The sequence below is a fragment of the Rhineura floridana genome, chromosome 21 (assembly GCF_030035675.1).
Source record: "Rhineura floridana isolate rRhiFlo1 chromosome 21, rRhiFlo1.hap2, whole genome shotgun sequence".
Classification (NCBI taxonomy): Eukaryota; Metazoa; Chordata; class Lepidosauria; order Squamata; family Rhineuridae; genus Rhineura; species Rhineura floridana.
The window spans coordinates 20128129-20153659 of record NC_084500.1 but is presented as its reverse complement, the minus strand read 5'-3'; the positions used below and the strand labels follow the sequence as shown (position 1 = coordinate 20153659).

Genomic DNA, 25531 nt, shown 5'->3' with positions numbered 1-25531 from the left:
TCAGATTGGGAGCCGCTATCCCTGCCCTGGCGCTGCGGACTCCATCATGCGCTATTTAAGTCTGTGAACTGGTGCAGAAAGTTCAGGGGGCTGTTGAGGAGGAGGGGAGAAAGCAGCAGCACAGACACATGGCTGACGCCATGTTAACATTTCCTGGCGTTCCCACACCTCTGTGGGCTGCAGCTCAGTGGCAGAGCACCTTTTTGCATATAGAAGGTCTCCATTTCAATCCCCAGTGGCAACCCCAGGTAAGTCTGGGAGAGACGCCCTGCCTGAAACTCTGGAGGGCTGCTGCCAGTCAGTGTGGACAGTATAAGGCATTGCCTCTGGTCTGTGTTCCCAACCTCCTCCTTGTCTGCCTTGGTTGATGCCAGGTGTTTAGCAGGAGGGCCCTCCAACCCTTCTCTGCCCCCCCTTTCTTATGCTCTCCCTGCCCCCCTCCCAGCCCAGTTTTAACTCATTAGATCTGTGTGCTCTAAAATCCTGGGACCGATGTTTCAGCGTCGCTGTCTCCCTTTTCTCCCCCAGCCCTGTCGGGCAGCCACTCTGTTAATGTCACAGGGGACAGCGGAGCGAGTGACACGCTCACTGGGTGGCGGGCAAGGAGGTTCCCCAGCAGGGCCCGCGGAGCACCTGGATGGGCAGAGATGGATGGGAGCCTTGTGCCAGAGCTGTCTAAACACGGCAGCATTCAAGCGTTAAACGGCAGGCGCCACTCCTGGCTCTTTTCATTGATGCCTCGGCGGGAGTCAGATGTAGCTCAGCCAAGTTCTCAGGGGCACCGCGTCTGATTTTTGTGGGGGGAGCCTCTTCCCGTGCGCTTGGTTGGACAGCTGCATTGGGAGGGGGGAATCTGGGCTGGTCTCAGTATTATTATCATTAACAATATTTGTAAGCTGATAGGATTAAACCTCTAACAACTATTATTATTATTATAAATGATCATCATCCAAGGTATTCATGTCCATTTTTCTGCTTTCTTGTTCCTCCCCTCCCCCCCCCAGGCTGCCATCCAGGAGCTTCGATCTGACTTCGCCATCTGCACCCCCCAGTGTAAGCCTCTCTCACCTGGGGAGCTTCTGGGTTGCACGTCCCCCCGGTTGGCCCAGGACACAGATGCTGTTGTGTGAGTCCCCGTGAATGTGGCCGTGCTTGGAAACAGGACGCTTGTTTTGTCCCACCCTTACAGGTTTACATTCAAGAAATGAAGAAAAAGAGGGCTTCTGAGCTGGTTCCCTGGGAAGAGGGATTGATGATTAAACCACTCTGGGATTTATAGTTGTATGAGGGGAATAGGGGCCCTCCTAACGTCTCTCTTTACACCCTTAAACATTCTCCACAAATTACAGTTCCCAGAAATCTTTGAGGGAAGCCAAGACTGTTTAAAGAGTATGATAGTGCTTTACACTTATAGTGCAGATGTGGCCTTGGCCTACAGAATGCTCCAGAATCCTTTCCCAATGTGTGTGGGGGGGGTGGAGCCGCCTTGGCAGACAAGTTAATGATGGTGGCAGGTGGCAAATGTTTTTTAGAAGTTAGAAGTTTAGAAGTTAATGATGGTGGCACATGAACTTCACAGCATCCTCCTTCCAACTTTTGGCCCTGGAATGACTCCCCTCGATGGAGGACTGTGCCCCCAGAATTGGGGGGGGGAGAGGGGGGGAGTTGGCAGTTGGGGAAGACAGATGACTCGGGCCTGGTGCTGCAACCCCATTAATTTTCTTTAAGGACAGCGAATTAGCTGAGTCCCCGGCTTCCGCACACCTAATTATTGGAGGTAATGGAAATGCTTAATGCGCTGTGAACGCCATGCCAGGGAGACTGGGAGAAATAAATAATGCCCCCCCCCCTGAGAGGGGGGCTAGGACAGGCTTCAGGGAGGGGGGCAACCTAGGCGAGGAAGGCGCATAGGAGGGTAGGATTTTTGTCTTCCTTTGGCAAATTTCATTCTCCAGCTTGAGCAGTGGCCTTGCACCACTCACCAGCCCTCTGTTTTTGTGGGGGCTCGAGTTAAAATAAGGGGATCCCAGTTTCCTTTCCTCCACAGGCTTGCCTGATTTCGTTGGAATACTCTGTTTAATTTGCCGGGGGGAGCCAGCCTGACCCTGCGCTCCCCCTCCGAGGGGTCTTTTGGCTCCCGACGGGTGCTGGCAGCCATGTTTCCATGTGAGACTGTGCATGCGCGGTAGTCTCATTAAGGAAGCTCAGGAGAGCGGCTGCAGGGGCTCCTCTGAGGGCAGGTAATTCATGCTCCTGAAGCCCACTGTAGGCTTTTAGGGACATGTGTGGGGAGAGGCAGTGGAGGGCTTTAAAAGAAAATTAGATAAATTCATGGAGGACAAGGCTAGCAGTGGCTGCTAGCTGTGATGGCCATGCGGTGCCCCCGTGGTCAGGGGCAATGTGCTCTTGAATACCAGATGCTGGAAATATTGGTGCAGGAGGTTGCTCTTGCGCTCCGGTCCAGCTAGGGGGCTTCCCTTTGGGGTATCTGGTTGACCACTGTGAAAACAGGGTGCTGGACTAGATGGCCCCCCTTGGCCTCACCCAGCAGGCTCTTACATTCTCAATCCTGGCTTTGGATGCAGAAGGTTCCTGGTTCAGTCCCCGGGATCTCCAAATGAGGCTGTGAGAAACCCCTGCCTAACTCCCTGCAGAGCGGCTGCTAGGCACCGCAGAAGACACGAGTTGGACCAGTGGTCTGAATCAGTGCCACCGTGTTCCTAAGTGTCCCTCCACATTTAATTAGAAACAGCAGCAAGCAAGGTATGCCTCAGCTGTTAGAGGTTTGGGAAATGCCAGCGTAGGGTAGCCGGCATTGATGAATGGCGCCCGTTGGAGTGGCCCTCCTCCTGCGAGAGAGACAATCCAAGTGGCTGCATCACAAAATCCAGAGATGGATGGAAAGCCGAGACCGGTCCAGGTCCAGACGTTCAGTTCCTTGTAGACTGCAAACACGGCAGAGTTTGTTTCTTGGCAGAAGGACTCATCCGAGCCACAATGTCCATAACAGGGGTAGGTAACCTGTTTCAGCCTGAGGGCCAAATTCCCCAGCAGGCAACATTTCAGGGGCCGGATGCCAGTATGGCACCATCCAGGCATGCAAAAGTAGAGGCAAACAAACGCCATTGTTACACTTGAAGGTCCCATTCCAGCAGCCAGGCATAAAAAAATTGTAGAAGAGGGCGGAGCAGGGCCAGTGGAGTGGGCGTGGCCTCTGGAGAGTCCTGAGGGCCAGACAGAGAGGCCTGCAGGGGGCCGCATTTGACCCCGGGACTGAGGTTTCCCACCCTAACCCTGCAAAGTGGCAGAGATGCAAATGGTGAGGCAGTCAGCGCTTGCCAACACAGCAGTTGCTGATGGGAGTTGTAGTCCAAAACATCTGAGGGCCACCGGGTTGGCAAGGGCTGCGGTGTTTCCGTTTTTGCAAGGTGGGAATCATCCAAAATGTCTTCTAGTTAGCAGTGACCACTTGGGATAGCTAACAAGGTGCAAGATTCTTTAACTGAGTTCATCCCCAGCTGGCCTCTGTGAAGAGTGGGGGAAGGAGATTTCTGTCTCTTATTGCATCTTTAAATACCTTATTTATTCATTGCATTTATATCCTGCCTTTCCTCTGAGGAGCCCAAGGTGGCACACATGGTTCTCCTCCCTTATTTTGCCCTCACAACAACCCTGTGAGGTAGGCTAGGCTGACAGATAGTGACTGGCCCAAGGTCACCTGGTGAACTTCATGGCTGAGTAGGGATTTGAACCTTAGTCTCCCAGGGCCTAGTCCAGCACTCTTGCCCAGGGGCAGCTGACCTGATGCCCTCCAGGTGTTGCTGACTTCCAACTCCTGTTGTCCCTGACCATTGGCTGTACTGGATGGGGCTGCTGGGAGTTAGGGAGCAGAACAACATCTGGAGGGCAATAGTCTGCCCCCCCCACACTGGCATTTCCTTAGAGAAGAGCAACATCTAGTGGCTATGAGTTCCACAGGTCCATCCTTTACAGACATTCCACCTGCTTTTTTGTTCATGATCTTTGGGGCATTACCTCGTTCTGCAAATGGGGTGGGGAGGGAGGAGCAACACACCCTCAGCTTTGCTGCCTCCCCACTCCCAGGCACCGTTGCTGTCATCAGTTCAGGCTGCTGCTATAACCGGTTCAGCCTCGGTCATTATTTTGCCTGTCTCTTGGGCTAACACTTTAAAAACAACCAAAAAAAAAAGGCAGGCAAATTAGCTTTGATCCTCCAAAATGTCATTCTCCAATTAAAGGCAAAATCTAGTCAGGTTTTCTGTCCGAACTCATTTTCCGACCCCTCACTCTATTAGGGCAGCCAAATGAAAGAATTTGAAATGTAATTGCTGACTCAGAACCTGATTAGAAATGGAAGCCGAGACGTCTCCCTGCCAAGGACCCGTCTTGGCCACTGGGCGGTCCCGGGCACCTTCGCTGGAGAAAGAGAGGTCTACCGCCGGTCGCTTGGAGCCCAGCAAAGGGCCGGTCCCAGTGGAGGGAGAGGGAGTGAGGCTGATGACACTCCCTCCCAATTTCTTTTGTCCAGTGATTGCGCCTTGAATGCCCCCCAGACTCTGAATTGAAGCACATAAAGTATTAGTGGGCATTTGGGGATGGTGTGTTTGGAAATTGTAGAGGGGGGGCGCCCATGTTTTGTACCAGTGACAAGGAGCCTGTGGCCCTCCAGATGTTTCTGGAGGCCAGCTCCCATCATTCCTGGCCATTGGCCACCCAGACTGCTGGGAACTGCAGCCCTCATCTCTGTTTTGCACAAAAGGCTGAAAATCCATAAAGAGGATTCAGTCTGTGGATGGTGGAGGAGAGGGCTACCAGCAATTGTTGGGTGCTCAATGGTGCCTCTATGTTCCGAGGAAGTATACCTGTTGTAAGGTGCCTTTGGAATTAACTTTTGTTGGTGAAATAGGAGAGAAACAGATGCAACAAATAAGTGCCAGATTGTGTTTATGTGTTTATACCAAAGTTTGTTGTTTGCCTTTTAAAAAAAAATGTTTTTACTCAATAAAATATCAAGCCATAATAATAAAAACAATGCAATCATTAAAAAATAAAAATGCCACGTTGGTGGCAATTGGCAGCCACAGCAGAGCCTTGCAAACCAGCCTGGGGCCTGTGTGGAAGCAAACAGAGGACCCTGAATGTGCTCCCTGAGAGTGAGACTTCCTGCAAAACAGACGGAGGGGGGCACAAATCCAGCGCGGCCGACAGACAGTGCCCAGCAGGGCCGCTTTGCAAGCTCCGTTCTCCATTAGGGCAGAAGGGGGGGGCTTTCCTCCATCCCAAACCCACACGCTCTCTGGGACCTCCTTCCTTTTAGGCAACCCTTGGGACATATGTTGAGCCAGACCCTTGGCCCATCTAGCTCAGTATTGTGTACACGGGCTGGCAGCAGCTCTCTGGGGGTTTCGGGCAGGAGGATATTCCCAACCCTGCCTGGAGATGCTGTTGGGGGACTGACCCGGGAGCCGTCTGCATGCAAGGCAGATGCTGTGCCCCTCAGTGGCGGCCCTTGGGCAACTTCCACCTTCCTTTCTTTTTGCAGGTACCTTGGAGACGGCCGCTTCCACCTGGAATCCATCATGATTGCCAACCCAGGGATTCCTGCCTACAGGTATTGGAGGAGTGGGAGGCCAGAGGCTGGGCCCAAAGGTGCTCTCCAAGATCAGAGCTTGCCATTCAGATGCTGGAGCTTCCCCGGCCACTGTTGTTCTGTGAGGGAGGCCCTTCCCGCCTGCCCCTACAGCCCATGGCAATTGCTAGCCACGTGGCCCCCGCTGGGTTGAGTCTTGGGTCTCTCCAGTCCCAGCAAACATGCACGTTAAGCAGGGACTTCAGCTCTGCCCTTCTGCGTGGGTGAAGGGCAAAAGGTTCCCAGCTGCAGCCACAAAACAAAAGCACTTTCGGCCATCTGTGGGGAATACGTTGCCTGATCGTATCCAGCGCTGAGGCTCCAAGAGCAGGTGACACCCGGGCAGCCCACAGGCAGGGCACACAGCCCCCCCTTCTTTCTTCCCTGGGAACTAGTTTTCAGTGGTAGATTGCCTCTGAATCTGGAGGTTCAGTTTAGCCACCATGCCTAAGTAGAGCAAATTCCCCCATGAATTTGTCTCGTCCCCTTTTAAGGCCACCTAAGCAAGATCCCTGTGGCAGTGAGTCCCATAAGTGAGTTATGCTCTGTGCAAAGGACGGCTCGCTCTCTGCCTGGCCAGGACCCACTGCCCAGCCTGCATTGTAGCTGGATGACTCTTGCGTTCCAGGGAGCAGAATGAAATTCCTCCAACCATAGATGTGCAAACTTGTACAATCTCCCTGGAGCGTTGTTGTTTTTTGCCCCTGACACAAATAGGCCAAACTGCATTAAAGGAAGGGTGGGGGACCAGTTTGAGGGATGCATTTCCTCTGGGCAGCCTTTGGGGGGGCACGTACCATAATAGGCGAGGCCGGAGGCGAACGTGGGCGCAGCAGTGGGTGCAAATGTTTTCTTTTGTCACAGAGAGAGAGAGGCTTTGTCAGAGTTCAAGGACTGGGCAAAAACATATTCAAGGAGAGTGTGAAGCAGAGGGGGTGTGGCCTGGGGAGAGTGCCAGGGGCCGGACTGAGAGGCCTCGAGGGCCACGTTCAGCCTCCAGGTCTGGGGTTCCTCACCCCTGCTTGTAGGCTGCTGTTGTTGTGGGAACTTTAATTGCCCGAGGACTTTAGGAGCCGGGCGGGCAGATGTTTGCTTGGCCTGATCTGGATGGGTGCAGCTAAGAGGGGGTGGAGGGTGGGTGGGCCGTCATTTTGTCCCAGCCAATGTGCTGTGCCTCACTCCCTGCTCCTGGCTGTTTTTTTCTTGTAGGCCAGCTTTCGCCAACCTGATGCCCTCTGGATGTTTTGAACTACAACTCCCAACAGCCCCAGCCAGCAACATCCGGAGGGCATCCGGTTGGCAAAAACTGTTCCAGGTGGCACCCCCTTCCCACTTGCGCCCCATATTTTTACCTGGGCCACAAAGCGTGCCCTCTGAATGCCACGCCTGCCGCCTGTTCCTGCCACCGCCCATTCCGATCCCCCGTTCCTCAAGAACCCACCACAGCTGCTGCTTTGAGCTAAGCGGCTGGAAGAATCTTGTTAAAGAGATGAGCTTTGGGAATTCAAGGTTGGTCTGCGTGGGAAGGGCAGCAAACAGCGATTACAAGAAGGCAAACACACAGTGCAAACTTCCGCCCTCTGCTTTTTCGGAAACCGGGAGTCCTTCGCTCTGTGGCTTCACTCGCCGCCCAGCAAAGGGTTACGATTCTGCTTGCGGCGAAGTCTGTCTGCATGCTCAGCCCCTCTTGCCCTGGTGCTGTTCTCCCTTTTTTATTTGCCTCCTCTACTCACGAGAATATCAGAGGAGCCTGGTGGCAGCTGGATCACACCAAAGGGGGCCCATTTGGCCCAGCATCCTGGGCTCAGATGCCCCCAAAGCGGAAGCCCACGAGCAGGACCTGAGCACAATCTGGGATTCCTCCCAGCAGCTGGCATTCAGGGGCAGCAGCCTCCAACAGTGGGGGTGGAGCATATCCATTAGGACTCGTAGCCAGTACTCCAAGCTGGTGGCCACCGCTTGCCCCATCACATTTATTTATTTATTTATTGTTTAATTTGTATCCCGCCCTTCCTCCCAGCAGGAGCCCAGGGCGGCAAACAAAGCACTAAAAACACTTTAAAACATCATAAAAACAGATCTTAAAATACATTAAAACAAAACAGCGTTAGAAACGTTTTAAAAAAAACTGATTAAAAACATTATTGAAAAACATATTAAGCAATTATCAAATCCTGTGTGCTCCTGTAAAATCTTAATCCCTTCAAACACAGGGCAGTGTGCCTCCAGGTGTTGCTGGACAACAGTTCTCATCCTCCCTAACCATTGGCCATGCTGGCTGATGGAGCCCCGAAATAGCTGCAGGGCCACACGGGTTCCCCATCCTACCTTAAAACCAGCCCAAAAAAGGCAGGGCTTTGGCCACGTTTCCAGAAGTTGCTAAGGCTTAGATGTTGGCAAATCTTCCATGGAAAGGAGACCCCCGCCTCTGCCCCCATGTCTGGGAGGAAGCTGCCAAGAAGCATTCTTTTAGAGTGGGGGTGAGTCCCACAGGCCAATCGTCCCACAGGGTGGTTGTGTTCTTTGGCTTCTCTTTAGGGGGAGAGCCAGTTCCTTGGAGGGACCCATCCACACTGCATGGAAAGGGCTTTTGGCAGCAGGGGTGTGGGTGGTATTTATTCATACCCGGGCAGCCCGTGGCTGCAACTCCCCAACTGTGTGCCTTGGAGAAATGGATTAAATGACGAAAGGATCTTGTGAGTTCAAAGGATCCACCCTCAAAAGGAGGGTGTCCGTTGAGTCTGTGTGTGAGTAGCCGCTCTGGGCTTTCCTCCTCCCTGCCAGAGAACACACGAGATGGCGGAATCATGCCTGCAGATAGGGAGGGCAGTGGAAGGTCTCCTCCGAGGGCAGGTAATGTGTGGCGTTTCATGGCAGATATGGCTATGTTGGCAGTCAGAGGCTTCTGAATACCAGCTGCTGGGAGGACTCGCAAGCAGGGAGAATTGCTGTTGCTCTCATGACCTGCCTGTGGGCACCTGCCTGGCCACTGTGAGGCAGCACTAGATGGGCCCCCTGTGGCCTTTTCATGGCCTGGCCTTGCACCTGCTCTCAAAGGGCAAGCATCCCTCCTGCTTCATTGCAGGGAAAAGGTGTTTCTCTGCAATGGGAAGCTTGGGAAATGGCAGCCTAATCGAGGTGCACCAAGCTGTGTGGAAGGGCTGCCGGGGGTGGGTGGGAAGCAGGCCCCCCCTCCTTCACCAAGCGGAGCAGCTGCCATTTACTCCCCGGAAATCTAAACATTTTGACAAGTACCTGCAGAAGCATTTTGTGGGGCTCCCATTAAACTCCCCCAGCTGCTGCAGGCAGAGGCCATAAAATGCGATGATGAGCCCTGCTGAAAGCTGATGAAATATCCGCCGCTCGGGCAAGGCCCGGCCTGCTTGTCGGAATCTGAATTTCTGAGTAGGTCGTTTGTTACCAGCAGGCGGGGGACGGCAGCTTTATGGGCCAGGGAGGCGGCCTGGCCCAGGCGCAGCTTGATTAAAATTCCCTTTGTCGAGCCCCATAACAAATCACCCGTTTCCAAGGAAGTGATGATGGGGAGAGAGCGCCAGAGCGTGGTGGTGGGTGGGGGGTCTGCCCACGTTTTGGCTCTCCTCCCAAGCGAAACTCGAGTCAGACCTGGATCCCCTCCTTGCAAGCCAACGACTCCCAGATTAGGGGCACTCAGGAGCCCCGGTGAACTTCCCCATCAGCTCAAGCAACTCCTCTAAGCATCTTTAAGCAGTGAGGACTGGTTAGGCCTCATCTTGAATACTGCGTCCAGTTCTGGTCTCCGCACTTCAAGAAGGATGCAGACAAACTGGAACGGGTTCAGAGGAGGGTAACAAGGATGATCGGGGGACTGGAAACAAAGCCCTACGAGGAGAGACTGAAAGAACTGGGCATGTTTAGCCTGGAGAAGAGAAGACTGAGGGGAGATAGGATAGCACTCTTCAGGTACATGAAAGGTTGTCACATAGCGGAGGGCTGGAATCTCTTCTTGATCATCCCAAAGTACAGGACACAGAATAATGGGCTCAAGTTGCAGGAAGCCAGATTTTGACTGGACGTCAGGAAAAACTTCCTAACTGTTAGAGCCATACGACAATGGAACCAATGACCTAGAGAGGTGGTGGGCTCTCCGACACTGGAGGCCTTCAAGAGGCAGCTGGACAGCCACCTGTCGGGAATGCTTTGATTTGGATTCCTGCATTGAGCAGGGGGTTGGACTTGATGGCCTTATAGGCCCCTTCCAACTCTTCTATGTTTCTAGGACCTGGGAGTTCAGGACCTGGCTCAGTATTACCTACACTGACTGGCAGCAGCTCTCCAGAGCTTCAGACAGAATGCTCCCCACCCTACCTGGAGTTGACGTTCAGGGTTGACGTAGGACTTCTACGTGCAAAGTAGGGGCTCTCACATGGAGCTACGGCCCTTCCCCTCAAAATAAAGCAAAATTCTAGTCCTCATGGTTCTGAGTAAAGGGTTGAAATGATATTGGGCAGCTTCCTACGTTCCCGAGTCAGACCCTTGGTACGTCTAGCTCAGTATTGCCTACACTAACTGGCAGGGGCACTCCAAGCCGTACCTGGAGATGCTGTCGGGGATTGCACCTATAACTTTTTGCCAGCAAAGCAGGAGCTCTGTACCACTGAGGCACGGCCATCCCCGTTTAGATACCGCAGGGGTGAGGTAGGGCTGAGGAGAGCTGCTGCAAGTCAGTGCAGACGGTGCTGTCTCTGTGTAAACATGCAAAATGTGTTTGTATTTCGATTCCAGAGTGGAATCCTGCGGAAAGCGAATTGGGGAATCTGCAGATCAGAGTTAATGCACTGCTTTCCTGTCTTCTGGAGGGGAGGGGTCCAGCAGCAGCCTGACCTCCTCCCCTGTGACCCCTCTTGGCAGGTACGATCCTTACGGCAAGATCTTCTCGCGGGAGCGCTTTGACCACGAGCGCATGCAGGAGTCGCGGAAAGAAGCCATCCGGAGAGCATCTCGTGCCTGCAAGTGGGGGCTAATCCTGGGAACTTTGGGGCGCCAGGGGTCCCCAGCCATCCTGGAGGTGAGCCACCTCAGCCCTTCCCTGGGACTCTCCTCTTAGGACAGTGGTGGGGGACGTTTTCCAGCCCAGGGGCCGCATTCCTCCGTGGGCAACCTTCCAGGGGTCACATGCCAGGGGCCAAAGTGGGCAGAGCAACAAATGTACATATACTTTGGCACGGTAGGCTAGTTCCTGCACACACACACCCCTCTCTCTGTCCTCCAGCCAGGCAAAAGCGCATCAGGCCTGCGAGGCACCTTGTGCCTGGAACGCTCCAAAGATGGTGGCTGAGAAATGAGTGTGGGGGGGAGGGAGGGAGAGGAACAGCCCTCATTGACTTGCGGTCTTGTGGGAGGAGGGGGCAAAGGGGGAGGGGGGGCAGCAATGGCCACCCAGCACCTGCCCAGCCTCGGCCTCAGTTTCCCTCCTGCAAAGCCCTCCTTTGTGGGGAGCTGAGGGGGTGGCACAGGGAGTGGGGCTTGTGGGGTCATTAATCTGGAAGGGTTGTGCCCTCTCCTCCGCCCCCCCCAAGTTCAAGCTGCTCGTGTGGATTAGAATCTCCTGCTCCCACAAGCTGGCACAGGGGTGGCAGGAAAATGGACCCCCTCCTTTTTTCTTTTTGCCAACCAGGCTGGGTGGTGGAATGCTGTTAAGAGGTGAATTCTCTGTGTGCGTGAATGAAGTGGGTGTCCCTGTGCAATACCAAGAGCCATTTTTGTCCAGGGGCAGGATTTGTGCTTGGGATCTTCACATCACACACACACCCCAGTATCTGCCTCCCTTGGTGTATTCAGTATTGTGGGCCCAGCTTTATGGAACCCCCAGTTGGGGCCCACAGGCTCCCTCCCTCCCTGTTGATTTGGAGGGGGGTTGCACATTCCACCGTCTTGGTGCCACCACTAGCAAGGCTCTGTCTTGGGTCCCAGCCTGTCCTCCCCCCCCCTTTGTTCGCAGCACGTGGAGTCCTGCCTCCGTGCCGTGGGGCGCTCCTACATCCGGCTTCTGCTCTCGGAGATCTTCCCTAACAAGCTGCAGCTCTTCCCCGATGTGGAGGCGTGAGTACTGACTGACTGGACCATCTCCCTGGAGTTCAAAAGACCTCTCCCCTCCCCAGCAGAATGGCTGCCTGGCTTCCCCCCCCCCCCGGTCTCTGGGTTGACATTTGAGGCCACCTTGCAGCTTCCTCTCACCCCTGGTGAGTTGCCTGCCAGAGTATTTCAGCAGCCATGCCCAGAACAAAAAGAGCAGCAGGATCCTGCTGTGGACATCTTTCATAGAAAAAGAAAATCAAAGCCAAGGTTCTAGTCCATCAGGGATGAAAAGATGTGCTTGGAAGTTTGCTGCCCCTTGACCCCAACAGATCCACGCTTGCTCAGCGTGCCCAGATGCTTGTGCCCTTCCTTGTGGGAGCCTCAGTTGGATGTCCCTTTGCCCTTGGAGAGATGGACATACGAGGCTGCTTAGTCAGACCATTTGTCCTTCTACCCCATAGTGTCTGCTCTGACTGGCAGCCTCTCTCCAGAATTTCAGGCAGAAAAGGGTCTTTCCTCATGACTTGCTGCTAAATCCATTTTCCTTTGTTTTTTTAATCGGGGGGTGCTTCCGGAAATTGACCCTGGGACCTTCTGCATGCAAAGCAGGGGCTCTGCCCATTGAGCTACAGCCCTTTTCCTCTTCCTGCAGGTGGGTCCAGGTGGCATGTCCCCGACTCTCCATCGACTGGGGGCAGGCCTTCAGCAAACCTCTGCTCACACCCTATGAGGTAAGTTCATGGCATCTGGGTTTCTCGGGGGGCCCTTTTACCCAGCAGGGCAGGGAATCAGAATTGGTGAACAGCCAACGGGAAAATTGCTGAGGCTGGTCTCTCGCGGTCCAAGAGCCACATACGCAGGGCTGAGCTTGGTGAATGCCGAGGAGATGGACAGAATGGGCTAAATGTTTGGCTTGTGGCTTGAACCCAGGGCCCAAACCCTTACCTTAGCCGAGACAACACTCTAGCTAGATTCACCCGGCCACTGGATGCTGTCCTGAGTTCCTTGTGCTCCTCGGAGTCGGTCACGACGGCCAAGATTGCCCATCTGGGGAGGGAGTGCTTCAGGAGCGATACGCCTGCAGGGGAGGGGCTTAGAGCCAGGGTGCTGATTCCCCCGGGGCTTCTTTTGCAGGCCGCTGTGGCTCTGCAGCAAATCCAGTGGCAGGAGACGTACCCCATGGATTTCTACGCCAGCCAGTCGCTGGGGCCCTGGACAGTGAACCACAGCAATCGCCATCCCCAGAAGGGGAGCAGGGGCAAAGAGGTGAGAGGCACAGCCACCGGGCCTCGGCAGGCAGGCAGTTCAGAGGGCCCTCATGCGCCTGCGTACACATCCCCACATGCATGCACCCCTGGCACTCTCCTGCTCCAAGAGAATGCTGACGAGTCCGTCTGAATCGGGACCTTGAAAGCAGCCGCCAACATCATGTTTGCAAAGTGCTTTCCCACATTCAGAGCCCTTCACCGGTGTCCTGAAGATGTCATCTAGGGGTGAGGAACCCTTTTCAGCCCAAGGGCCACATTCCCTTCTGGGCAACCTCCGGGGGGGCCACATGCCAGGGGTGGGCAGGGCCAGAGAAAGTGGGCGGAGCAATTCATATAATGTTTACCTTTGTCCAGGGGGCTACTTTCTACACACGCTCACACACGCCTCTCCTGTGTCCAGGCAATCAGAAGGCCTGGTCAGAGATCAAGGACACATTTCCAGCCAGGCAAAGACCCTCAAGGGAGGTGCAAAGCAGGGCCAGTGGGGGAGGTGGCCTGGGAGAGTTCAGAGGGCCAGATGGAGAGGCCTGGAGGGCTGCCTCTGGTGCCTGCGGTTCTCCATCCCTACAAACCATTATAACAACAGCGAGGTCAATTTTTATTTTGTTGCTGCTGCTGCATGGGGGGGGAGGCTGAGAGAGAGCGCTCTTGGCAGCGGTGAGATTCGAACCAGGGGACCTTTCTTGCCACATGGCTCAGGGTTGTTTTGTTTTGGTAGTTCAGTCTCTTATTTGCTGCAAAGCTAGCTTTGTCTGCTCTGTCTGGCAGTTGCTGTCCAGGAGCTTGAGGGGAGAGCCCATGGCTCAGTGGTAGGGCACCGGCTTTGCATGCAACAAAGGCCCCGGTTCAGTCCCAATGGCATCTCCAGGTAGAGCAGGAAGTATCCACCTGTCTGAAACCTTGGAGAGCTACTGCCAGTCAGTGTAGGCAGTACTGAGCTATGTGGAGCAAGGATCCAGCTCAGAATAGGGCACCTTCTGGGATAGAAATTTAATAAATAAATAAATTTAAAAGTGCTTTATGGCCTGTGGGGAAACTGAACTGGGCCAACCCATAAACCCTGTTTCTCTCACCACTAAGCCTCCCTTCCCCTTTCTGTTTGTTTATTCATCTACCTACCTATCTCCCTCTTTTCCCCAAACACTCAACAAAAGTTACAACAGTGAATAGTGTCTCTTTCAGGGGTCATCCCAGACTTTTCCCATAGAGATCTTTTGAACTATAAATGCCAGGAGTCGTACCTGGGACCTTCTCAGCATGGCTCACTGAGCTGCAGACCCTCCTGCAGGGATGGGACGCTCGTGTGTGTGTGTTCTCTTAAAAACACCCCATTTTTGTGGCTTCCTTCCCGGTTGTTTGCCTTGCCTCCTTGAGCATTACTTGTAGGGCAGCATCTCCCCCCAGTGGCCATCTAGATGGTGAATGAGGCGGCTCTTGCTGCTTTCTTTCCCCTACTGGTCCTTTCCAGCTGGAGTTGTGTTTGTGCGGAGAAAGCAGGGCTGGAGAGAGGACCCAGGAGTAACCCTGGCTCTTTGCAGCCCTCGGATCAATTTTTTAAAAATTTTCTCCTGATGCTCTCTTTGGCTTCCCTCTGTAGACCAGCAGTGGATTCTCCTAGCATTGCAGCTGCACATTTATTTAATAATGAGCAGCCTTATACCTGGCATTGTTTGGGAATTCTAAGAAACCAATGAAAATAAAGTAAAATAAATTTTAAAAAATGCAAATTTGAGATCAGTAGTTTAAAAATTCAGTGGTTCAGTCCACCATCTTGATTCAAAATGGCATCCAGTTGTATCCAAACAGAGAAAAAACTGTCATGCAAAATTTTGGCTGCAATATCTGAAAGAGGTGTCCAAGTGCAAAGTGAACACTTTCCAAAATTTGTATCAGAGCTACAATATTTAATAGCATTTCTGCTCCGACCCCCTGCCAAATGGCTCTTTGTTATATTAAAAGACTGTACGACCATTGGAAACCATTTGGACTGTGTGCTGAGTCTAGTTAATTAAGCATCAGGAATACAAAGCCACCTAAATAAATGTGCTTATCGCCAAAGCCAAAGTAGAAGCAACTTTTTTGTCTAGGAATAATGTATACATTCATTGCATATCACCTTGGGAGCCGAGGGAAGGGGGTGGATTCTCCCCCAATGATCAGTCCTTTCTTTTGGGGTCATCCATTAAAAATCGCCTTTGTTGGTGAGCTTAAGCAGGACGGGGGGTGGGGAACTGTGGCCCTCTGGGTGTTGTTGCACTGCCGCTCTCGTTAGCCCCAGCAGGCAGCGTGGCCAATGGTCATGATGTACGTGGTCCAGCCACTGAGCTACAGGCTGTGTGTCAGCACTCAAGAAGCGTAGGTCAGATTCACAGGAAGCCAGCTAATACCAGCTCAGGCTGTTAGTTCATTATGCCCAATGTGTCTGTGGCAGAGCGTCTGATTTCCCCCCTGCCTGAACCCTGAGGAGTTGCTGCCAGTCAGTGTAGGCAGTACTGAGCTACATAGACCAGTGGTCTGAATCGGGGTAAGGCAGCCTCCTTCTTGACTACTGCGGACACTGGCTGGTTCTCAGCAGGAAGCAGCTTCCGAAGTTCCCGTTTAAGCCAGCTCTTCATTCAGAACCATGAGGACGGGAATCTTACTTTTTTGTTGGAAGGGCCATACTTCAGTGGTATGGAGCCCCTGCTTTGCATGCAGAAGGCCCCAAACTCAAGCCCCGGCAGCATCTGCAGTTCAGGCAGGGAAAGTCTCCCTGCCTGAAGCCCTGGAGAGCCACTGCCAGTCAGAGTTAGGCAACCAGCGGGGAATCTCTGGCCCAAGGACCCATGATGATGATAATGTATGATGTCAGCTGCACGGCAGGTAAAGACGCACCTGGATCAAAGAGGGGGTTGCAGTTTATTGGTGTCACCTGCAAAGCCCCCGCCTAGTGACCTGTGTGGTTGCATAGACATCAGGTGATTGACAGGTGGGCTGCCCCGTCCACCTGTCACACTTGGACTGCAGGGGGTGTGGGAGATGAAGATCCGGCCCACTGGCTGGATCCAGTTCCCCACGCTCCCAGCGTAGACAGTGCAGATGGAGCAGAGAATGGTCTCACTCCAGATAAGGCACCTGCCTGTGTACCTGTCGCCCAGCAGATGCTGTGTGGGGAGAGCCCCCATTCCTGCTGCCTTCCACCATCTTAAGTGTTTCCTGGTTTTTGCAGGTGAACCTAGCAAAGGCCACGCTTCCAGCCGAGAAGAGAGCCTGTGAGCGCTGCGAGTGCCGTGAGGGAGAGCCGCCGCGCCTGCAGACCCAGGAGCCCTGAGTCTCCCTGGGAGGCCTTGCCTGCCCAGCCAGTACCTGGGATCCCGTCATGCTGCTGGGCATGGGGCCAGCTTGCCAGCGCATTTGAGAAGCAGCAGGGCTTGAGCTGAGGGGCTCAGATCCCTCCCCCCCAGAGGGAGCTTCATTAAGCAGGTAACAAGCCCTCATTGCCATGCTGTGCGTGGTCCAAAGACACTCTACCCAGACTCTCACATTTTGAGCAGCTGGGCTGGAAAGGAGGATGGTGCGTTTCACCCGTCTCTACGCACTTACCACTGCACCTCCTTGCTTTCGTGTCCAGAAATGGGCCCTGAGCTAAACTGCCCAGTTGGAGTCTTGTGTAAACGGGGGGTAGAATCCTTGCTTGCCAGAGGAGGGGCAGTTTGCCCTTCACCTCTCAGGGCCCCAAACTAGCTGCGGGCATGGGCTCTGGCCGCTTTGCATTGTAGCCACGAATTGGGAGGGGGTGCTGGCTAGAGGGGGGGCTAGCACCTCTTTGTTTGGGACAGAAAATAAATAAAAAAGGTGCCTTCACAGTGGGGAGGGATTACTGGAGCTGGCCAAGGGCCTTTGAGTGGGTGGTCTTTTAATTTGAAGCCAGATGTGTCCACGTTGGACCTAGATTGTGATCCCTGACTGGTGGAGCCTGTGGAGGAGAGCGGGGTGGGGGTTGGCTTTGGGACTTAGAGAGAGGCAGAGCCTGCCATGGTGTTGCCCCAAAGCTAAACATTTCGCCTCCAAGCAAATGTGTTCCCCTCCAAGCCCACGTGTTGCTTGGAACCAGGATCAACTAGTCTTGTGGCTGGCTGCCCCTTAGCTAAGCAACTGCAAGGGGTGGGAAAGGTGTCATTTAGCATACTCTGTATTCCTGGTAAGCTTTTCTTGAAAAAATAAAATTTGGCTAATTTCCACTGAAATAAATGTTTGAGTACCATGATATAAATTATTCTCGTACCGCAAATAAACCATGTTCACTTATTCAAATCCAATCTGCCATCTCCCATTTGCCTTTATGTGAATTTAATTTATCTCACTCCCCCCCCCAAAGAAAATAAAGGATGGCTAGTGAGATCCTTGTGGATTTGCAGCCATTGCTTCTCCCATTTTTGCCTCTGGCCTTGCCCACTACTGCCCCCCCCCCGAGGGAAGGTTGTCCAGAGGGAATGCAGCCCTTGGGCTGAAAACAGTTCCCCACCCTTGCTGTACAGGGTCATCCCCAAATCATTTTAAAGTTTTGCTATTTAAGAAGCAAAAAGGGTTAGAGCTTTTCCGCCTTGGGGAGATAAGGGGAGCAGAATTTCAGAAAGTGAGACCCTAACCAGGGAAATCCTTGGGAGTATGTAGCCGCTGCCCCCCCCCGCCGCCCCATCTTCTTGTCTGAATGAAAGTTTGGGACAAGGGAGAGATGGCAGAAAAGTTCCAGCCCCACTCCTCCTGCTGCGTTTCCATCAGTGAACTGTTCACATAGCATTTGGTCCTTTAGATGGACCTTTTGGGGTGAAGGAGCAGCAATTTGAGAAGCCACATGTGAGTCAGAGCTCAGAACCTGGCTCTGAAGGCACAGGATAATGGTCCTCTTTCTGCCCATGTGCAGAGTGTCTCTGCACCGGGTGTTAAAAATCAGCAGGCTTTTTATACACTGATTGTAATGATGATGATTCTACACTCTGTTGTTTCAATGGGATTTTTGTGCTTCAAACACCCGCCCTCCCCCAATAATCATTACCCACATTGAGACTTCGGAATAGGGTTGGACACAAGCTGGCTTAAATGTGACTTTAAGGCTTTTCCTCTGAAATCCACAGGATTAAAAAATGCCTCACTTTTGGTGATTCCCAGAGAGGTGGCTGTGTTAGTCTGCTGCAGGAAGAACAATGATGAATCTTGTGGCACCTTAAAATTTATTATGGCAAAAACTTTCATGTGTATGTGTGAGAGAGAGTGTGGGCTCTGGTCCCAAAAAGCATATGCCACAATAAATTTGTTTGCCTTTGTCAGGTGCTACAAGACTCATTTTCACTTTGGGTGGATTGTGTCAAATATGCATTCATGCGCTTACGAGATATTAAGAGTGTGTATGCGAGGGAGGGCAGGGGAGCACATGCATCATAACTTAGAGACTTGAACTAAGACAGAGGCAGTCCAGGATTATATCTCCTCTCAGCTAAGAAGCTCACTGGGTGACCTTTGGCCAATGACATTCTCAAAGCCTGGCCTACCATGCAGGGTTGGTGTGAGGATAAAATAGTTCAAGTCCCCATTCAGCCATAAAGCTCCCCACATAACTGTGGGCCAGCCATGACTGCTCAGCCTAACCTACCTCACAAGGCTTGTTGTCGAGGCCAGCACCAGGCATGACTGGGCCCTTGGGCAATGGCCTACCCTGGGCCCATGGCACTGTAGCCCACTCCCCATACAGGTGGTGTGGGGCTAATAAGCCCACCTGCGCATCCCACCTATCTCCCATCCCTGTGAATGACATGCGTGCTGCACCACATGACTGCCATCAACCAAGATGGCGGTGATGATGTCAGCCCCTCAGAGAAGCCCCTGCCGCTATCTTGATGGATGGTAGGCATGTGCGCACAGTGCACATGCTACTCACAGGGTGGGGAGAGGTAGGTGGAGCGTGCATGTGGGCTTATTGAAGTCCGCACTGACTATTGGGCGGGGTGCCTGGGAGCTCCCTCTCTGCAATCTGCAGCAAGGTTGGGAGCTGATGCTGCCATGGAGCGTGGAACAGAACCACAACCCTCCCACCCTAAGGAGGGGCCCTTCAGGGGGCCCTCCGGGCCACAAGGGCCCTTCAGGGCCCAACGTGGCTGCCCTTTGGCATTGGCCCTGCTTGTTGTATATATAAAGATTTGTAAAGCACCCAGAAAACTTTTAAAGTGCTTTACAAATAATAACATGGATAGGTCATTGTGACGCTGGGCATCTTTAGTCCATTGGGATGCAACCTCCAGCGATAAAAGGGGGTGCAGCCTTTGCTGTGCAATGGGCAAGCTATTTGACAGATTTTGGGGAACAACCCTGGTGTTTCCATGGCAACTGCTGCTGCTTGCCATAGACTAAAAAATTATAAACTCGTACCGCCTTTTCTGGTTCCTTTTGATGTCTTAAAAAAAAAAAATTCCCCAGAGAATTGAGCATTGCCCACCAACAAGACAGGGGTTGCTTGCAGCTTTTTGGGGGGTGGGGGGTATTTCTGTAGCTTTTTAGCCTTGTTGGCTACATGCTTTTAACACAGTTTTATGGCTTGTATCATGTTTTATATATATTTTTTGTACAATACTTGACTGTTCTTTGAATGTAGAGCAATTTATGTATTCTTAAATGGAGAAACGCCTTAAGACTGCCATCCTACACACACCTATTTATTTATTTACTTATTAAATTTACATACCACCCTTTTGTCAAGAGAGACCTCCAGGGTTGTTTACAACATAGAACACAAGAAACAATATATGTCAACATAATACAGTATCTGTATTGTAATAGTACCAAAAGCATAATAAAATACAACATCTGGCAACATAAGCTATTGTTACTTTTCTCAGATACGGCTGTAAAACGAAATGCGTATCTTAACAGCCACAACCTAAGAAATAAAGGAGGGGGCCTAGCTGGGAGGGCGTCCTTCTGAGTAAGCAAGCATGCCTAGTTGCAGTGTCAGCTTTTGAGCATGGAGGCAAGACGGCGGTGAAAAAGCTTCTGCATGAGGGGGAAGAAAACCCTGCATGAATACTGGATTTCTATTTTTATTTTTGAAAGGAGGAAGGTACATTTTTTGTTTGGAATTCAAGCCCGCCTCCAGTGTTAACAGTGGACTACTCTGCAGGGCGGGCATAAGCCACTCTCCCCGCCACCTACACACTGGGGATAATAGATAACAGTGGGCTATATTTGCTTTGGCGGTCGTTTTAAGTTTTACATTTAGGAATGTAGATTTTTCAGATAAAATAAGACCAGGTTTCTGCGGGCATCTCACTCCCCGCCTAGCTACCCAGGCGAAAGATTCAGATAAATACTGGCGTTCAAAGCGAACCCGAAGGTTATCCCACCAGATAATGAGACGAGTCACTCTAACTTTTGTTAGGTCTGTGGGGCGAGCCAACGCAGGAAGTTACGGCTATCGGAGAGAGATGCTTCCGGCCTCCTAGCCATAGAGGCTGTAAGAAGGAGCGCTCCGGGACGGCGCCATTTGTGGCTTCTCTCTTGTTCTACTTTCCGCCCGGACAGAATACCCGGATGAAGCATGTCCGCAAGCACCGGCGAGGGGCTGCGGCTGCTCTGTCTCCATGGTTACCGGCAGAACGCGGGCAGCTTCCGGGCGCGCACGGGCGCCCTGCGCAAAACCCTACGTGGGCGAGTGAAGCTGCTGTACGTGGACGCGCCACACGCGGTGGTCGCACGCCCGCAGCCAGGTGAGCGACGTTCCCGCTCTGACGTCACGCCTCCCCATGGCCTTCAGCTGGGGGGGGTGTTCCTCTGAGCATGTGCAGAGTGATTTTCCCCTTCCGTTTTTCATCTGCCGCGGCATAATCGAGAAAGAGCCTTGTGGCATCCTAAAGACTTAGCAAATGTGGTGGTGATAAAGACGCAGCACTTCATCGAGCCTTTAAAGCCTACATCTGTGCTGGGGTCCTTCTTCGATGTTTTCGACGCTTTGTGGCTTGCGTGTTTGCCACCGTGGGCCCCTCTGGGTGGGTGGGTGGGAGGGATATACAATTAAACGAACGAATAAATACAAACATTGGTTGGTCTTTTAGGTGCCACGAGACGCTTTGCTGTTGTTGCTTTTCTCATTGTAGCCTCTCCTCTCTCTTTCTTTTCTTTTCAATCTGCCGAAGTTTGTGGATGATACCAAATTGCTCAAAAAGGGATTGCGAGGAGGTCCTTAAAGGATCCCTCCAAACTGGGTAAACAGCCAGCGAAACGGCAAATGCAATTCAGGGTAAGCAGGAGCAAAACGATGCAGGCTGCGGTGAAAAATCCTAATTCCCCACATATTTTTTGCTGGAATGTGGGGTCAGTGATGGTGGGGCTGGGGTGGAATAATCTTCCTCCTCAGCCCCTCTCTTCTCAGAATGAGCATTCAGCAACATTATAGTTTGTATCTGAGTGGCAGGCCCATAGCATAAGCTCTTCCTTCCTGAGTATGTATAAAAACAGTTTAGTCACTGTGTTAATTGATCGGGAACGTTTTTATATAATCATATTTCTCGGTCTCCAAAATTGGTGACGCTCCATGAGCTCTTGATATTAGAAAAAGTCAGGGGGAAGTGACTGAAAACAGGGACAATTTGTAGAGGGGAAGGTTTGTTCGTTTGTAGCAAAAACAACAGTCTTGTGATGATGCTGTAAATAAGCCTTCACCAACTTGGCACCCGGCTGGCGAAGGCTGCCTTAATAACCCATCGCTTTATTATGCCATTTAAAAGGAATAAACGGAGGTGTTCTGAAAGCAGCCTCCCTCATTTCCAGCACTGATCTTTGTTGACTTCATCACTAACCCCTCCACCCATTCCCTCTCTCCCCCCCCCACCTCTCCACTGCAGGGGAAGCTGCCTCAGACCCCCTGGAAGCTGACTCAAAGGGCTGGTGGTTTTCCAACCCTCAGGAGGGGACGTTCCATGCCCTTGAAGAAGCATCCTCTTGCAAAGGACTGGAGGAGTCTCTGGAAGCCATCGCCAAGGCATTCGTGGAGCAGGGCCCCATTCATGGGCTTCTGGGCTTTAGCCAGGGGGCAGCATTGGTGGGCATCGTTTGTGCGCTGAAGCAATGTGGAGACCCTCGTTTCCCCTTTGACTTCGCCATTGTGGTTGCTGGCTTCAAGAGTCGCGCTGCCTCCCACCGCAGCTACTACCGGGAGCCTATCTCCATGCCCAGCTTGCACGTCCTGGGGGAGACGGATCGCGTCATCCCAGCTGAGATGAGCAGGGAGCTGGCCTCCCACTTTACAGAGCCCCTAACTCTCACCCACCCCGGGGGGCACTTCATCCCAGCATCTGCACCCCAGAAGACAGCCTACCTAGAATTCTTGGATCAGTTTATAAAGTAACTGAGCTGGACTTGGGCCCATTGCCCAGACCGCCTTGGGGCTTTGCCAGAGCAGCGCCTACAGCTGGTCGCGATTTAAACAGCACCCCTTGGCACACTCATCTCTCTGCCTGGCCGCTGTGGCGTGATTGGCCAGAGAATCTGTTTGTTTTACAACCACTGTCTGTCAAATGAGTAAATGTGGCCTTGTAAGATCTGAAAGTCCTGTGTCTGTCCCAGTTTGGGAATTTACCAGTCTCTTAGCAAGGAGCCTCCCCGTCCTCTGCAAGCACAACTGGGGGGTCTTCCCAGAGGGGGGGAAGGGACTTCTGTCTTTGAGGTTGGCTATTAAAGCCCACAAGATGTTTGTGTGGTGGAAACAATCGTTCTGGCCTTTTCCACAAAACACTGACCCACATCCATAACCTTGTTTGCACCTGGAGCTGCCTGTTGGAAGCCTCAGCACCACAGGAGGTGGCCTTGGAGGAGCTGGAGTCTGAGTGCTACCTCTACACACAGTGCGTGTTTAAACCATGCAACTCGCTCCCACAAGAGGCAGTGATGGCCACCATCTTGGGTGGCTTTAAAGGAGGATTAGGCAAAGGCTACCTGTTGCTACTGGTCACAGTGGCTGTGCTCTGCCTCCACTGTGGAGGCAGTAAGTCTCCGAATGCTGCTTGGAGACTTCCCTCTGGGGCATCTGGGTGGCCACTGTGAGAAGAGGAGGCTGCACTAGGTGGGCCCTTCTGGTCCAATTCTGCAGCCAGGCTCCTCTTACCTTCTGGAATCCCCTGCCTGTGGCTTAAGGAAGATCTAGGCTCTTGGAAGCGAGTGTTTTTAATATTTTCTTTACTTACACACGAGAGGGCGGCAGTGTCACCTACAAAGGTATTTTCCCACCTGCTTCACAATCTCTCTCTCACACACAGACTGGCCTCCCCAGGAGGGAATGAAAAGGCAGCCAATTATGCTTGCAGGCTTAATTCCTGCAGGACAGCTGACAGACTCTGGCTCCTTGCAGCGAGTCTGTCAGCTGTCCTGCTGGAATTAAGCTGCAAGCCGCGACTGCAGAAAAGCCAGGCTGCTGTACAGGGCCGCCTTCTGCCTTTTGACTGCATTGCCCGGCTCCTCTGCAGTGCTGAGGCAGGCGCAGGCTGGCTGTGCTGGGGGCAAGCGGCTGGCAGGGGGGAGCTCCGAGGCGCCGAGAGGGAGGGCTGTGCTGCCTCGTTGCCACGCACTTGCCGCTCGCTGACTCGCTCTGCCGTTTTCGAGAGGTTGCGGATGTTGCTTTGCGGAGTCTGACTCACCCGCTCTGCTCCGTAAGGGGCTCCTTTCCTTTCCAGGGCTGCTGCAGTAGTCGGGCTCTGGGGTGGTGATGCTGGGGTTTGGCTGCAGAAGGGCGGAGCTGTCTTCCCGGGAGCAGGAAAGACGCCGTCTGCCTGGGACGGAGCTGCTTTGATCGCGGAGGGGAGGGAGAAGGGGAGGGGGTCCCTCCTCAACACCTCTCCCAGTCTCCAGACCTTTCGCACCGTGTGGGAGGGACAGAGAGGGAGACCAGACTCAGTCCATCTAGCTGAGCAGTGCCTACACTGACTGGCAGCAGCTCTCCAGGACTTCAGGCAGGATTTTCTCCCAGCCCTACCTGGAGATGCTGGCGGGGACTGAACTTGAGGCCCTTTGCATGCAAAGCAGATGCTCTGCCACTGAGCTATGGCCACTCCCCACAGCAGCAATGTAGTCAGCCACTTCTAACTCAAAGCCACTTGTCGATTAAGCAAGGTAAGCCCTTCCTGACAGTGAGCCAGTGTAGTGTAGTGGTTAGAGTGTTGAACTAGGACCTGGGAGAATCCCCATTCAGCCATGAAGCTCACGGGGTGACCTTGGGCCGGTCACTGCCTCTCAGCCTAACCTACCCCACAGGGTTGTTGGGATTAAATTAGGAGGGGGACAACCATTTGCGCCACTTTGAGCTCCTTGGAGGAAAAGTGGGATATAAATGCAAGAATAAGTAAATAAAAAATAAATTGGGAGCCTTGGAGCTCTCTCTGCACAGGTGTGTACAGGGGGAAGCTTTCTGTTTCAGCAGGTGGGGGGACCTTTGGCCCTCCCAGTGTTGCTGAACTACAACTCCCAGCAGGCTTTGCAGCAAGCATGGCCAGTGGTCAGGGAGGATTATGGGAGTTGTGGTTCAGCAGCATCTGGCCGGCCAAAGGTTCCCCACACCTGTGTTGCAGGGTGTGAGCGCTGCTGTCGGCTTAAAGAAGGCTCATGGGGCAGTGGTAGTTTGGATGCAGGAGATCCCACATTCTCTTCCAGGCATTTCCAGGAAAAGCTCCTGCCTAAAACCCCAGAAAGCCACTCCCAGTCAGTGTAAACAGGACTGATCTAGATGGGCCACTGGCGTGACTTGGTGGAAGGCAGTTGAAACCAGTCCTGTGTTTGGAACCATGAGGACTAGTATCCTGCTCTGTTGTCAAGGGGAAGGGCTCAGCGGTAGGGCACCTGTTTTGCATACAAAAGGTCCCAGGTTCAGTCCCCAATGGCATCTGCCTGCAGGGCTCAGAGAAGCCCTCGTCGGGGATCCTGGAGAGTCACTGCCAGATAAAACTGAGTGAGATGGACCAGTGACCGAATTGGTACAAGGCAGCTCCCAGGTCTGAGGTCGAACCCGGGCTTTGCATGCCTGAGATTGCAGCTTTCCCTGCTAAAATTAGCTCAGGAACCAGGAAAACAGGAAGCTGCCTTAGCCCCGGTCAGACTCCTGGGGCAGAGGAAGCTGCCTTAGACCGAACCGCTCCCTCTAGCTCAGTGCTGCCCACACCGGCTGGCAGCAGCTCTGCAGAGGCTCAGGCCACCAGAGGGGTTATTCCCGGACCCGCACTAGGGCCCAGCTTGGCAGGAGCAGAGCCAGCTGCCTCCTACAGAGCCAGACCCTTGGTCTATCCAGCTCGCACTGTCTGCACTGACTGGCAGCCATGGCTCTCCAGGGGATCAGGCAGGCACCTTTTCCCCCAGCCCTCCCTGGAGAGGCTGCCAGGGATTGAACACTCCTGCCGCCCCCCCTATTTCAGCCGCCAAGGGGGCAGGCTCCGCCCAAGCCTACCTTTTCTCCATTTCCCCCCTGCCCTCTTTCCCTCACCTCCCCTGCAGCCTGCCTCTGTGGGAGAGGGCGATCTGTCAGCGGCTTCTTGGGGCAGCTGCCTTG

General features: G+C 53.1%; 2 protein-coding genes across 2 annotated transcripts in view; both read left to right on the top strand.

Moving 5' to 3' along the window:
- The window catches only part of DPH1 (diphthamide biosynthesis 1), a 40128-nt gene extending 22923 nt beyond the window's left edge, over positions 1 to 17205 (top strand). Inside the window, exons 6-12 of the mRNA XM_061605081.1 lie at positions 1005 to 1126; positions 5564 to 5632; positions 10541 to 10697; positions 11631 to 11731; positions 12360 to 12438; positions 12842 to 12973; positions 16184 to 17205. Coding sequence (XP_061461065.1) covers positions 1005 to 1126; positions 5564 to 5632; positions 10541 to 10697; positions 11631 to 11731; positions 12360 to 12438; positions 12842 to 12973; positions 16184 to 16285 — 762 coding nt within the window. The 3' untranslated portion in view covers positions 16286 to 17205. The remainder of the gene's footprint in view (positions 1 to 1004; positions 1127 to 5563; positions 5633 to 10540; positions 10698 to 11630; positions 11732 to 12359; positions 12439 to 12841; positions 12974 to 16183) is intronic.
- Positions 17206 to 20370: 3165 nt separating this feature from the next.
- Positions 20371 to 22548, top strand: OVCA2 (OVCA2 serine hydrolase domain containing). Its single transcript, XM_061604801.1, has 2 exons — positions 20371 to 20711; positions 21846 to 22548. Exons 1-2 carry the CDS (start codon positions 20543 to 20545, stop codon positions 22346 to 22348), a joined length of 672 nt encoding a protein of 223 aa, XP_061460785.1. The 5' UTR covers positions 20371 to 20542; the 3' UTR covers positions 22349 to 22548.
- Positions 22549 to 25531: the final 2983 nt, after the last annotated feature.

Coding starts and splice junctions, on each gene's coding strand:
- OVCA2 (XM_061604801.1), top strand. CDS start 20,543: ATGTCCGCAAGCACCGGCGAGGGGCTGCGGCTGCTCTGTCTCCATGGT. Junction 20,712..21,845: donor GGTCGCACGCCCGCAGCCAG/GTGAGCGACGTT, acceptor TCTCCACTGCAG/GGGAAGCTGCCTCAGACCCC.